Here is a 15774-nt window from a genome sequence, read left to right as displayed (position 1 = left end):
CAATATACTTTGGATCATCACTTTTTATTGGCGGTAAGTCAGGAAAAGCATCTTGCAGTTTTTGATACGATTTTTTACGTTTTGGTTGGGTACCTTGGGTCAGCGCAGCAAACCTGTTGTCCCCGAACTGGAAGCCCGCCGGGGGCATAGTGGAAAAGTTATAATACACTGATATAAGTATTGGATTATATTTCTCACTTAAAATAAGTATTAATCGCGTTACTTAAGTAAGCAGACCGTAGTGCAAAAAAAAAAAAAAGAACACCAAAAGAGAGCTATATTAATAGCTATAAACTCAGAGAAAGACGCTAACACAACTGCTCAGTACGAGGTTTAGTCGGTGACTGTAGAAGTGAAATAAAAAAGCTTGTAAATGAAAAAAGGCATACAAGACGAGAATGGCAGATAAGCGCTTAAACGCGAGGAAGAATTCAACACTGAATTGTATATAAAGCAGCTGTGTCCAAATTCAAGCAAGAAAAATTCCCTTTGGAAAACCCAAAACTCCATGAAACCACCAGTCAACTCCAACATGCCTATACTAGACTTGGGTGGAAATTGGGCCTGAAGTGACGAGGAAAAGGCCAATTGTAATGCAAACCACCTAGAAAAGGTATTTTAACCAAATTGATTAAAGACCAACTTTAAGCTGTCAATCTTACACAAAATAGCTTATAATGTGTTAACATTAACTTTTGCGGATGATACAGCTTTAGTGCGCCGTAACAAATGTCATGTAATAGCCTCAAGAATATTAGTGGAGCACTTAAGTTTTGTCGAAGAATAGCTAGCCAACTGGCGTATACATGTAAATGAACAAAAGTGTAAGCATGTTACATTTTCGCTAAGACCAAAAATGTGCCCGGCAGTAAAAATGAACAATATCCTAGTACCCCAAGCGAATGAGGTAACTTAATATTCACCTAGATAGAGGGCTTACGTGGAGAAAACATACTATATATCTAGTAAAATAACTTGCATGAAGATAGGAGCTGCAAATTCAAATTGGCCTCTAAATAAAATCTCTAGACTTAGCCTTGAAAACGAAGTGCTTTTATATAATGCGGTAGTTAAGGAGCTTATTACTTATAATAGTAGAAAACATCAGTGAACATACTAGTTAGTATAAATAGAAGTAAGAACCATGTAATAAGTTAGTCTTAAGAGTATAAATAAAGAGTGCACATTTCGCTGCACCTCAAAGTATATTCTTTTGACTCATTTTTACTTCTGGTAAAAATTAACTTGGTCATAAAGCCGATTTGAATATATGGTATTCAACTGTGGGGTACGACCTGTGCAACTAATATTGATATAATACAAACGTTCCAATCGAAAATTCTTAGAATAATCCCTTGTTCGCCACGGTACATGCGTAATGAAAATATCGAAATATTAGAGGACAGCAGAATGAAATATACACTTATTGTTAGCTGCACTTAGTTTCACTGACTATGTGGGTGGAATACTTACGCTTTAATTATGTATCCCTTTGTGGGTTTGGTTAAATTAAAGATATAAAGATATGTATATACATAAATGTGTAGCAATTTATATTTGTGTTTATTTCCCTTTGCGGGCGAAACTTCATTATGTTTAATACAATTTCAAGATATAATTCGTTATTTATTTTTTCTTTGACACTGCTCACTGTTCACTCCTTCTGATGCTCTTGATGCTCCTGCACACACACACACGCGACCGGATGGGGACTCCAAATCTTGACCGGAACTTCAAACTGTTAAAATTGGCGGATCGACGGTGAATTAGTTGGCGAGACGTGTATTCTCGGCACGGGCGTAAAAAGCGAATTATGTTCCACCCCGATCTAACCAATCCTTTTTGATCGGTTAGGTGGTGAAAACGATAACGTGTGGTGTGTGTGTAGTGTGGTTGGTTTGTTGCGTGGGGTTGCGTGTGTGATGATGTAGGTTGTGTGCTGAATGTTGTGTTGTGTGATGAGTGTGAGTTGTGTGATGAATGTTATGTTGTGTGAAGGGGCGAGATGCCATGAAGTCGCATAAACACATATCTAAACTTCGAAATCGCCCAAACCCATTGGCTAATGCTTTAAAACATTCCTGCTATCAAACACGCCTTAAAAAAAAGATATGCATACTAAAGAGCAACGTATCATCAAAACAGCTCAATCACTTGCTTGAGCTTGTGTAGTTTTTACATAGATTGAAGTTTTTATTATTAATATTGAAAAAAAAGTATTCCATACAGAGCCACCACCCGTAAAAGCAATTTTATATTATTATCATGTTCATAAGCATTGATCGTGTCCATCTGCGAAGCACGTCGTCTATATCGCAAAAAATTATTAATCGTCAATGTGACACATTAACACAACTGCGCTAGGCATCTAATTATGTCGGCTATTTGCGCTTATAGTGGGGCTATTACATGCGAATAATAGCCCATTAATCCTAAGTTTGGATGATAATACCTCACCATCGATGTGGTTTAGCAAGGTATCCATGCATACACTTTCAGTTCAAGGCCACAGTGTATGGATGTCGGCTAAATGTCTCCAAATTGTGAAAGAGCCGATTGTATGTTGAGTTACATCGGTGTGACGCTTATGTGGGAGGATAAAGAATTGGATGATCATAATTTGATTATTTTTTGGAAGGTAAATAGTACCGAAGGGGTTGACTGGCCGGAATTTGAGGCGAAAGTTTCCACGCGCTTGTCCGTCCAATTCTGACAGGCGGTCCCATCTTAGCTAAAAATATATCTGCCATTAGGGCAAAAGAAGAGGAATGGAGGGGGTCTGGGGGAGAGAATAGGAACAACCCTGGTTTATAAGAACTGTCGGGATCGTAAGAGGGAGGATATCACCCCTCTCGTTCCTACATATCTGCTCGGTTGTCCCGAAATTGCTTTTTAGTGGAGTTATTTTTCGGACAGAAAAGTTCTATCTTTGGCATGAATGGGAGATCGAAGTGGCTCGATATTGTCCGCAGGTATACATAAGTATGTACATTGTGATAAATACATTATGACAACAAAGCACCGAGGAATTGTAATTTAACTGACTAACAAAAACACAAGTGGTAGGTACAAAGCCTTCAACGGACCGTCCAGAGATCGTTTAAGACATGCCTCGTTATGGACGACCTTCGACCTCTTCAACTGATGAAAATATTAAAAAAGTGAAAGATATGGTGTTTAAAAGTCGTCAGGCAAACGTTAGAGAGATGGCAAGAGTGCTCGACTTCTCTCACGAGTATGTTTAAATGGTTATGATGAATATTTTGAGTGTGAAACGCGTTCTTGCTCGACTCGTCCCATTAAAGCTGCATTTTTTCAAAAAGAGCCGCGATTGTGACCTAACTTAAAGCCGAAAACTTAATGAATACCGTTTTTCAGCCACTGTATTCACCAGATTTGGCTCCGTGTGACTGGTTTCCCCCCAAACTGAAATTGCCGGTCCGTGGAACCCGTTTTTTGGCATAAGTTATAATTCTTACCTAATGACATACTCTCTGTTTGGTTGTGCGTATACGGACATCCTTTTCATTAAGGTTGAAGGTTAAGGTAGAACGGGCCGGAGAGCTGCTTAAAGGCAACTCGCAAAATGGTGGTGATCGTGTAACCTACGAGTACATTATGACGTTACGTTTGTTGAGGGTAACCTAGACTTTAGGGTCTGTCTGAGTCGGAGTTTCGTGCTCACTGGGCATGGATAACTGAATGTATTTTTAGGGTGCCAGATGTACTCAAAAAATTAAGAATCTCGGAAGTATTGAGATTAGTTAGACTAACGGACGAATAGATGTTCGTGGTGAGTGGGGGTCGTTTAACTCAAGAATTAGCTCCTTGTGTGAATGACGAGTGCTTGAAATGTGTTTATGGTGTCCAATGCTTGGTCACCAGTTCAGATTGGAATGGATTGTCAACTGACAGTAGTACCTTCGGCTACGAGGTCCAAGCGAAGATTTAATTATGGTATCAGGAGAAACAGAAACCTTTGTTGCTCGATTCAACCTGCTCATGCGGTGCAGCCTTTCACAGAGTATCCTTATGGTTGAGATTTAATACCCGAATGCGGAAGAGCTCACCTTGGTCAATTCAGTGTGGAGCTGCATTGCCACCGAACGTCAGATCCAACATACGGCAGAAGTTTTAGATGCGCCTGAAATCCTACTAGAAGAGATAAAAAATTATTTGATGTACTTGTACTGTCGGTGCCGGACCCAAAGTACGGGAGAGGCTTTAGATGGCTTGAACCCGACTAAAGAAAAATAATTGTCCACTCCACTTTTCTTACTGGCACCAAATAATGCTCTGAACTTTTTATGGGCCGATCAAGGGATTTTTTGGCTCACTGGACCACTATTAGTGTCTGTAAAAAGCAAATCTTATTAACTCCGATATTCGTGATCTGTGCTAGCTAGAGAGGCTCGTTTGAACAATGTACAACAGCGTGCAGCTCAAAGCCAAGCTTCAAAGTCTATATAACAAGGGAAACTAGTTTACACCATATGCATTGCACCATATATCGGGGCAAGCCAGAAAGGCTCGTTTGAAGCAAATGCGTCAGCATATAGCTGGAACCCGAGCCCCAGAGTCTAAACAAACCTCCACTTCAATTTCTAAGTGGATTGTACAAGTAAATAGTATTCGCCTAACGGGTTATGACCAAAAAATCTTTTAATTTTTTTGCAATCGTAGCAAAACCCATTTTCTTCTAAGAAAAATATTGCACCATCAAAGTCATATTGGAACAATCTGGATCCCGGCTCCATTTCTGAAGTGATTGCGTGGCTATCACAAGCAGAGCAAAGTTTGATCTCACTCAATATTCCACTTATTAAAATTTTAAAATAAAGCCGCGATTTTGGGCAATTAAGTTCAGGAAGCTTTCGAAGTATTCGGTACAAGGCCATTGGTGGCGTTAAATTCTCAAATCGGGGCAGTCCTCACCTTCATATGTTGATTTGGATCGAAGATCATCCAGAGTTTGATTCGGAAGAAGGGAAACTTCTTCTCGATCTTAACTGTTGCTGTAGAGTGCCTACCGAAGAAGAAAACCCAGAGCTGCATCAGAGAGTTAAACAATGTCAAATTCATCGGCATATTAAAACTTGTACTAAATATAATACCTCTCTAAGATGCCGATTCAGTTTTCCACGTCAAGATGGCCAGGAGACTTGACAATTCCGACTGGTTGAATAAGGAAACACGACATTTATAAATATGCTTATTGCCCTAAGTAACCAAGACCTACTCAATGCTGCTGTACGATATTTGGGTAATACGGACTTAAATTATGTAATATTTATAATATAAATAAAACAGGAGGTCTTCCTAATGTTTTGAAAATATTTGGATGAGCCAAAGTCACATTAAGATTGAACCTTGAGGTGTCAAAATGGTAGCAGGGGCTCTATCACAAAAATTGGCTGTCCAAATTTTCGCAGGAATGAAGTATATGCGGAGGACATCCCGTCCGTTCGTATTAATTTCGGTTCAGATGGCGAACACGTAATTAATCCAATATCTATACAATTTTTAGCAAAATACAACTATGGAACTACTGAGATATGAATGTTGCCACTAATTCTGAATTGGGCATCGAACGTTCATGAGATGCAAGGCTGTATAGATGATATATCAGGTTTGTCGACTCTTTGCTGCTTGACAAGCTAATGTGGCACTTAGTCGGTATTCGAATTAAGGAACTTGAATGATCAAGGTTGAAAAGTAAAACTCCATGTAACTGTGAAGGATTACATAAAATGTTCGATATAGAAGTTGTGGCCGTCAACATATGTAAGTTGTTCGCTCAAAATATAACACCACCAAGCATCTCTGTTTATAAATGCTCCAAACAATTCTGAAAAATGTTTACATAGCGGTAAATATTATTGTCTTGAAAGATTACTAAAGTACATAAATGATAGCAATTATGGAAAATTTATGCCAAAGAGACTGTTGAAGAAAGACAATGAAGACAAAAGAGACTGTTGAAGAAAGACAAAAAGCCATCGCTTAATTAGGTATTTCATGTTTTAGTCACAGAAGATGCTGAGTAAGATTGAATACTGCCTAATTATCGATTTATTTTTAAAACTTGCCTTAGTTATTCTTGAAACAAGTTAAGAATTTATCTTCTTAAAATAGCATTGCATTACAGTTCCTTACAGATATCTGGAGGATATATGGGATTTCTCCAAAAAGTGGGTAGTGCTACGCCGATCGTCCAATTTCTTCACCGGCTTTCATAAAGCTCTCTCATACCAGCTCGGTGGTAAAATTCAATGCCTCTGGCGTATTTAGTTATTGATTATTGTGCCTTTAGTAGTTTTTAATAGTACCGTTATATGGTGAGTGAGCGGACTTATCCTCCGATTTAATTTTCACACTGGCGGTAGAAGTTCTTATAATATTGGTGCTGGGTGAATTTGGTTGTTGTAGTTTAAGTAGTATATGAGGTACGTGCATTAAACTTTTTAGTTAGGTCCACGCCAACTTTTTAAAAAAATGTTTCCCACAGGTGCCCATTGCTACAGCGATCCTCTGTGCCAAATTACAGTTTTATATCTTAATTAAGTCCTTAGTTATGACACTTAATAGGTTTTCGGTTAATGGCGATTTGTGGGCGTGGCAAGGCTTTGATTACGCCCATCTATGAACTCGATTTTTTTTTTGTACTAAGGAACCTGTATACTAGGTATACAGATACAAGATATCTCAATTTTTACTCAAGTTTCGGCTTGCACGGATGGACGGACGGACAGGCAGACAAAACCCTATATCTACCTCGATTAGTTTTAGGTGATACGTACAACCGTTAGGCAAACAAAATTATAATGCTCTGTAGCAACTGGTTGCAAGAGTATAAAACCATTTACGATATTGTCTTTTGACTTAGTTAAAATTAAAAGTTAGTATTAAGTATACATGTATAAGGTTCTAATCTGTGCATATATCTAATTTTTTATATATCTGTACAGACAGTGTAGTGGATGTACCACAATCACATGAACTTTCCATCGACGTAATTGAGGGTACTTTGGAGTGTTCAAACCACCAGCCGGAGGAAATACTGCCACCTCCTAGTCCTGTTAGTTCATCTTATAGTGAATTAAGGAAAGCAACGACTGTGTTTAAAAAAACCTTTCATCCTTGCTATGTAAAAAACCATGAATCAAAAGTTAATTGTAATGATTCCAACATTCACGATCTTTGTGGACCATATATGAATGTTACTTGCAGCAATGACTTCAATTCATATTGTACAACATTACAGGTAAGATAATTAACTAATGTGAGCATATTAAAACATATACAACATTAAGGGGCTATACCAGTATGACGCATGAAAAATTAGGCGATTTTCGTAAATTTTTTTAAAAGAAAGTACTAGATTGAATGTTTCGACGTTCTATGAACGTAATAAAGTATATTTTTAGCAATATGAAAATTTTTTTTTTTTACGAAAATATTGAAAAATAACGGACTTTTGTGCTGTCTGCGGAAGTGCCGAAAAAAAAGTGGCTCAACTGCTGGCATGATTCCGGTCGAATGAGTAGCTGAATCAAAAAAAATCAAAATGTTTATTAAACTTAAATATATTTTCTATACAATGAACTACGATCTTTGAAAAATATCAAAAATTAAGAAAATGGCGTAATTTTGAAAAAAAAAAATCGTTTTTTTACTAAAAAAAATGGTGGTTTTTTTAATGCCAAATTGACAATTTTCAACCAATCAAAAAGATCGTAGTCTATTATATAACAAATGTATTCAACTATATCCAGCTTTAATTTGAAGTCGATCGGTCAATTTCTCGTTGAGTTATAATGTCAGCAATTTTGAAAAATGTCGTTTCGAGAAAAACGCGTTTAAAGTTTCACTTATGTATATATGTTTGCAGCCATTCAAAAACAATTGAAGGTATGACCTCTATAATGTCAGCAATTTTGAAAAATGTCGTTTCGAGAAAAACGCGTTTAAAGTTTCACTTATGTATATATGTTTGCAGCCATTAAAAAACAATTGAAGGTATGACCTCTATAATGTCAGCAATTTTGAAAACTGTCGTTTCGAGAAAAACGCGTTTAAAGTTTCACTTATGTATATATGTTTGCAGCCATTCAAAAACAATTGAAGGTATGACCTCGCCAATTTCACAGGATATTTTTGAATATATAAACTATCGAAAAAGAAATTTTTTGAAAGTGTCACACTGGTATAGCCCCTTAAAGGTTTCTTTAGAATAAGGAACTATATGTTTTAAATTTTCTTACGCTTCTAAAATAAGGAATTAAATGATAACTAATTGTGGTTTCATATATTTAACAATGCTTAACCTAAATCTATTCTCTTTACATTACACAGACTGACTATAATAGTAGCATCGATATTTACAATAATGGAAGTTCCTCACAGGTACGCTCAACATAATAAATACACCATACTACTACAAGTACGAATTAAGTAACCTTTAGAACAGTGGTTCCCAAACTTATTTTGTCCACTGCCCAATTTGAGAATAAATATTTTTTTAGCGCCCCCATTTTTTCACCTATTTAAAAACCACTATAACTTCAAATTAAATTAATTAATTATTGTGACCTACTCGTATATATGTATATTAACGGAGAATTCTAAACGAAACTTTTACTATAACCCGCAGCTTGAAACCTGAGCGCAGTGGGTAACATGCAACGGCGCTTAGGTCTCAAGTTAACTCTTACGGGCTCCACCTGCCAATAAGAATGATTATTGAAACACAACTTTATAGTATTAAAACAGAGAATCTTTTATTAAAAATAAAACTGAAATAATCGATCCATATATAAAAACTAATGTGAAGGATGAATCTGATGCTGTTTAATACGTTTGTTAATTCAGGTTCTAATTTACTCAAGAACAGTCGCAAGTCGCCAAGTTCCGTAAGAAGCAAAGAATCGTTGAACGATTGACCACAACCCAGGGTACAATTGCGGGATCAGTTTTTGTAGCCAAAATTCTTGGTAGCCATTTTTGAACTTGATTTTATTTCCTCGTTTGTTGTGAATTCTATAAGTTCTTCTTCCAGCTGAGGTGACATTGCTGTGTTGACATTTGAATACAGATCCAACACCCAGTCTGGTATTTCCAAGTTCAAAATGTCCTGGTATCGTTCGGTGAAGTCAATGTGGAGGTTTTCCAAGTGTTGGCAGTAGGCAAACAATTCGTCGTTACTGCATGATAGTGATAAATTCGGAAAATTGTGAAACTCGCGTCTGCCCAGATTCTTTTTGTGTAGAAGTAGTTTGGCTGCGAAAGCAGCAACGACGTTTTTTGTTTTAATTAAATTTAGTTTATCGCCTTGCAGTTGGAGATTCATGTCGTTGAACAATTTATACAGGTCTGTCATGTAAGCTATATCATTCTTTGATGTTATGAGCTTGTCTTGCAATTCTGTATCTTTAGTTTCCAAGAACTCTATAACAGGGTCAAACAGGTTGTAAAATCGAGTCAGACAATTGCCTCTTGATAGCCAACGAACTTCAGTATGAAACAACAAACGATTGAAATCCTCGTCATTAGTAACACAAAGCTGATGAAATAATCTATCATTCAAAGAGCTGTTGCGGATTTTATTGACTGCTTTGATGACATATTGCAGTAATTGAAATAGTTTTTCACTTAAGTTTCTAGCAACTAAATGTTGTCTATGAATAACGCAATGTACACCAAGGACATTTTTTAAGTACGCTATGAAGCCTTTATGGCACCCTGTCATAGCCGGAGCGTCATCCGTAGCAACTAAAATAATATTTTTCAAAGGAATCTCTTTCTCATCGCAAAGCTTTTCCAATATATTGAATATGGTTTCGCTTTTTGTATCGGTCTCTAAATTTCTAGTAAATAATAGTTCTTCACATATTTTCTCATCTTTAATAAAACTCACGTAAGACAAAAACAATGCTTCATTAGTGGGTAAGTGGACTCATCGAGCTGAATTGAAAATTGACTTGACCTCAGGTGATCGTACAATGATTCTTTAATGCTTTCAGCCATTTCATCAATTCGTCTTTCCACAGAATTATTACTCAAAGGAATTTTTCGGATAATATCTGCGGCCGGTTTATGAAGCATAGTAGTTATTACTTCATTTATTGCCGGCAATATTAACTCTTTTCCGATGTTATGTGGTTTGCCTTTTTGAGCAATTAACAAAGAGTTATTGTACGAAGCTCGAAGTCCGTCGTCATTTTTCTTAGCAGCCGCCGAAAGTAGTTTTGCTACACTTGGTTGAGTATTATGCTTCTTCTCTAGGTCTTGAAAATATGCTACATTCTAGTCTTTCTTATCTGGATGCATTTTATTGAAATGATCTTGCAGTCTTGAAGGCTTCATCCGAAAATGTTTTTAGACATAGAAGACACAAAGGCGACGATGGGTTTGTGGGATTTTCAATGAATCCGAATTTAATATATTCCGCACAATATTGCCGTCTCTTCCTGTTTACTTCCGACATTGTTTTGCTTTGAGAAATACGTTCAATTTCGCGAGTAGTGTAAAGGAGGCGTAAGTACTGCTCATCTATTGCGCGCAAAACCACAAATGAGAATAAAATAAATATTACATTGTTTATATAGGAATGCTTAAGCAGCACCCACCGACAGGAATAAAACAAACATGCATTAACTCGTTTATCTCCTTCGACGCTCAATCGTGCACAACAAGTCCGAACAAGTATTCAATGAACCAGCCGATTGATACGGGAATGCACAATTTGAGTTATTTAACAAAAACTTGTTAAAATATGATAGATATCTACGAGTACTAATAACTGTTAAAATGCGAAAGTGTGTCTGTTGCCTTTTTATTTGTTTGTTTATGTCTACTTTCATTGTGAAACGGAGCGACCGATTGACATGATTTTAATTTTTTCCTATGTTCAGTAAAATAGAACAGATATATGAACTACGCGGAGAGAAGTATAGATCCGAGTTTGAGAAATCTTTTAATTTATATTAGTTGATGTTCACAAGTTGTTGTTGAGAGTCGAGAGCTCAATCAGTAGTTGTCTAAGAGGCCTTCTAGCTAAATAAAATTACAAATCACTCCCCAGGCCTCTACACAACGCCCCCATTTTCTTTCTGGGCCTCTTACCGCCCCCCTTGACACCTGCAGCGCCCACAAGGGGGCGTTATCGCCCACTTTGGGAAAGACTGCTTTAGAATATAAAAAACCGCTTAATTGGACGACCTACTCAATTAAAAAAGAAAACATAAAATGTCCACTTTTCGTATTTATTTAGTTTTTATAACGATATTTCATCAATAATTTTAACTTTAACCTGAAAAAATATAAAAACGAAAACAAGACAATGTGCTCATACGAGTATAGTATACATTATGTGTTTAATACCATGTTCAGAACGAAAATTTAAAAGATTAGATTATATTTAAGCATTTCATAACCCAACAGTGTTCTCACTGCCGTTAGAAAGATCAAAAAACAGCTGTTATTGTCATTCAAGAATTCACATCGCTCAATATTTATCAAAAGAAAAGATTGTCATATAGTATTTTGAAGTAAAAAGACGGTTTTTTTAATATTTTCCATATAACAGAAATAATAGATGCATTTTTTTCATTTGTTAAGTCGATTTTCAGATGAAATTAGATACATTGCTTTAAAAAAAATTTGTTTTTTTACATTTTTTTCCCTTTGTAGTGTCTAAATCAGCTGTGATAATGTAACAGATTTCCAGTGCTGACAAGTAGATTGCGCAAAATCAGAGTCGCACAGAGAGATTTAGCGTGGATCAGTTTCAAATCATTTCAATGAAGTGATTTGGAACTGTCATTTTTGTATGGCGAAATCTTGATTAATTTTTAAGATTAGTGGGATAATCCATTCAACAGCCGAAATGGTGTGATTAAGTGTCGGTCTGAACATGGTATAATCGCCTAGTTGAGATAATCAAACTTTGTCGCAGAAATTTTCAAAATTTGAAAAGTGAACTTTCTGAATATATGATGGTTATTTTTGAGAAACGAAAATTAGTTGGTGAAATTTTAGTTTGAATGAAAAAACGAAAATTCCTATGTTAAATGTATGGGAACCTAAAAGAAAAATAGCGTAGCCTTAGAATTAAGCTACAGCGCCTGGCTTGAAGGATGATTTTTTGTTTGTCAATCACTAACATTTGAGGGGGTAAGAGTTGAAAAAAAAAATTCAAAAATTTTTTTTGAAGCACCCTAGAATATATATACTTAGAGATCATTAAGCATTCAACATACATATTTTAATCACGTCAAGCAAACTTATTTTAAAATAATCCTTAAATAAGAACTGTGTGATTTAAACTGAACGGAAAAGATAAATTCAGTACATTGAGTTGATGGGGAAAACGCCAACACGAAATTGTTTATATTAAGAGGTTTAGACCAATTCTATTATTCTTGTTGTAGAGGTCATTCATATTTAGTGTTAAACCAAATAAATTTCAAGGAAAATTGTCCAATAAATTGCATTAAAAAATCGCAAAGGTATATACGAGACAATATTTTCATGCAATTTTATAAATATACTAGCTTATACCGCGGATCCGCTCGCTTCTTGTTTTCAAGAATATCATTAATTACACTGGTAAACAAAAATCCACTTGTTTTTTTTTTGACATGAACAGAACAACGTGTTTATTATGTAAAAATTGCCACAAATGCAGAAAATAAATATAAAAATATTTTGCTATGAGGATTTTTGTTAAAAAAAAACAGCGATAGTTATATTATTTGATTAACCAAAGAGTGCCTTAAAACGTTACTGTTGATGTTTTCCGGCGATATTTTGTTTTTGGAGTATCCTTTAACAATGTCCAGCAGTAATCGGCAAGCAAACTGGCACTCCACTTGCTTTGGTACCTTTTCTCCACAGCACAAATGTCTTGGTGGAACCGTTCCTCATGTTCGTCACTTACGGCTCCTAAATTTTCGGGGAAGAAATCCAGATGGGAGTCTAGAAAGTTAATTTTAAGGGACATGTTGCGACCCATTTTTTTATGGCAGTAAGTAGTTCCGTCACAAGATCTTTGTAATTGTCAGCCATCACAATTCCAAGAAAACTTTTGACAACGCTTTTAAAGGCACTGCAGGCTCGTATTTCAGTCTCATTGAGCATTTCCTCAAATGCTTTATCTTTTATTAGTTCTCTTATATGCGGACCCACAAATATGCCCTCTTTAATTTTTGCTTCAATGACTTTTGGAAAATTTTGTTTCAGATACAAGAACCCTCTTCCATTTCTGTCCATTGCCTTAACAAAATTCTTTATTAAGCCCAACTTAATATGCAAAGGTGGTAGTAATACCGTTTTGGGTTCAAGTAGAGGTTCACTGGTAACGTTTTTTTTTTGTCTCAGAGTGAGTGCCTGACGCACTGACCACTGCATCTGTATATAATGGCAGTGTCTCGCACGGTTGTCCCATTCGCAAAGGAAGCAACAATATTTCGTATATCCTAGTTGCATTCCAAGAAGAAGGGCTATTCACATCCACATATTGCCACATATTTATCATGAGTATGATAACGGATGTACTCTAAAAGAAATCTCATATTCTCTTAAGATTCCTTCATATGAACCGCATGAGCTAAGGGCACAGATGAATATTTGTTACCGTTATGAACCAATACTGCCTTTTAACTAAGTTTAGAGGAATCAATGAACAGACACCAATCACGTGGATTATGTTTCTGTTGTAGTGCGTTAAACAAAAGGTTAACTTCTGAACAGTATACTAGATCCCCTTCTGAAGAAAGCAATTTGTGAGGTCTTTCTGTTTTTTCTGTAAAAAGTAATATTTACATCACATTTGAGAAGGTTCCTACCTTTTAGTCTGGATGCTAAAAGTTAGGTCCGCAGTTGAAAGGCTTAGATCTCGCACTATGTCATTAAGTTACCCTGTGTAATTATGTGCAGCACTGTTGAACATCCTGGTAAATCAAAAAAAAGATAGGTTATCATTTCCTTTGCGGTTTCTATAACATCACTTGAAGAGCTAGTCGATTCTAGTACTTCATCGAGACTAAAAGATGCTGGTGCTTTTGGAAGAGAAAGTTGTTCACGGTATTGATAGGTCTTAAAGCTGATGGTAAATACAGTACTTAACCGTAAGCTTAGACTTCGGTCCAATACCTTTAATATTCATAAGGCAAAAATAGCAGTCTGGCACATGGTCCATACCATTGGCACTGCAAAGGGCATTTTACGATTTGAACCTTTTAACCAAGCAATAAAAGAATGTGAACTCAAAAACGTTTTGCTAACCAAACATATAACACGTAACCGATTCGGACACCGTTAAACTACTGATAAATTTTGTAAAAAAAAATGATCGTAAAATACAAGTACGCTGTTTGCTTCAAACAAGCAGGCAGAACCGGTCTAAACCGGATAAATCCCAGATCGTATGAAAATATGAGATTGTAATATAATGAAATTTTATGTATTGTAAAATCTAAAGCCACAGGTTACAGAAATCTGTGGGTGATAGAAAATATCTGTTTTCAAATTTGACTTCAGGGTATCAAACTACATTAGAGGCATCTAAGAATTTTCATGTCACAAATTATGTGTCTACCAGTGTTCTGATAATAAAATAATATTCTTCTTCTTTACTGGCGTAGACACCGCTTACGCGATTATAGTCGAGTTAACAACAGCGCGCCAGCCGTTTCTTCCTTTCGCAATGTGGCGCCAATTGGATATTCCAAGCGAAGTCTTTCTTCACCTGGTCCTTCCAACTGAATGGAGGTCTTCCTTTTCCTCTGCGCCCCGGCGGGTAGTACTCGACGCAGTGAATACTTTCAGAGCTGGAGTATTTTCGTCCATTCGGACAACATGACCTAGACAGCGTAGCCGCTGTCCTTTATTTCGCTGAACTATGTCAATGTCGTCGTATATCTCATACAGCTCATCGTTCCATCGAATGCGATACCATAAATCTTTCACAGAACCTTTCTCTTAAAAACTCAAAACGTCGACTCATCAGTTGTTGTTATCATCCAAACCTCTGCACCAGGGATAATGGGATGCTCGACTTATTCCAGTGTGAGAGCGTTTCAAAATTAGCGTTTTTTATAACATTTTCCATTGTGGCCAGATCGAAGAAAATAAGAATTTTTGGTCATTTAAATTAAAACACCTAAGATTTATTACGATTGCAAATTATTATATATTGAACTTTTAACATATGGCGAAAGTACTTAAATCCTTTTTTATGATTTTATGGCATATTAAAACAACTATCTTTTTATATTTCAATTGAATTAAGCCTGTTAGTTTCTAATTAGAAGATGTTTTTAATCATTTGTTATTGAAATATAACTCTACTATGCAAAATGTTTCATGAAATATTAGATTTCGCATTTTCTTTAATTTGTATTATTTTAAATTTTTTATTAGCGATCTTGAACGGGAACAAATCCTTCCGTTCACATATATTTTTGGCATAATTTCGATCTGGCAGTTCCAGTCATTCCAACTGCAAAACGTCAAAACCTACCCAATCCAACCAACTGTCAAAGCTCGGTAGATGAGCGGTTCTCACATTTCCAGTGACCGGAGAGTTGGACATCTCTTTATCTCTGCTCTGCACCATATAGTAGGACGCGAATAATGAGTGACTTACAGAGTTTGGTTTTTGTTCGTTGAAAGAGGACTTTACTTCTCAATTGCCTACTCAGTCCAAAGTAGCACCTGTTGGCAAGAGTTATCCTGCATTGGATTTCTAGGCTAACATTGTTGGTGGTGTTA

At 36.2% G+C, this 15774-nt stretch overlaps 1 protein-coding gene across 11 annotated transcripts in view; it reads left to right on the top strand.

The window, feature by feature from the left end:
• LOC126765675 (uncharacterized) overlaps positions 1-15774 on the top strand; it is a 784771-nt gene that overhangs the window by 618717 nt on the left and 150280 nt on the right. For 10 of the 11 annotated variants that reach the window (XM_050483365.1, XM_050483360.1, XM_050483363.1 and 7 more), the window contains 2 exons: positions 6969-7264; positions 8356-8406. In XM_050483365.1, the coding sequence (XP_050339322.1) occupies positions 6969-7264; positions 8356-8406 (347 nt within the window). The remainder of the gene's footprint in view (positions 1-6968; positions 7265-8355; positions 8407-15774) is intronic. The other variant, XM_050483366.1, reaches the window with a different exon arrangement.

Source organism: Bactrocera neohumeralis, unplaced genomic scaffold, assembly GCF_024586455.1.
Source record: "Bactrocera neohumeralis isolate Rockhampton unplaced genomic scaffold, APGP_CSIRO_Bneo_wtdbg2-racon-allhic-juicebox.fasta_v2 cluster11, whole genome shotgun sequence".
In the NCBI taxonomy this organism is placed as follows: Eukaryota; Metazoa; Arthropoda; class Insecta; order Diptera; family Tephritidae; genus Bactrocera; species Bactrocera neohumeralis.
Note: the sequence above shows the minus strand (reverse complement) of the source record. Positions and strands in the feature narration are given on the sequence as shown.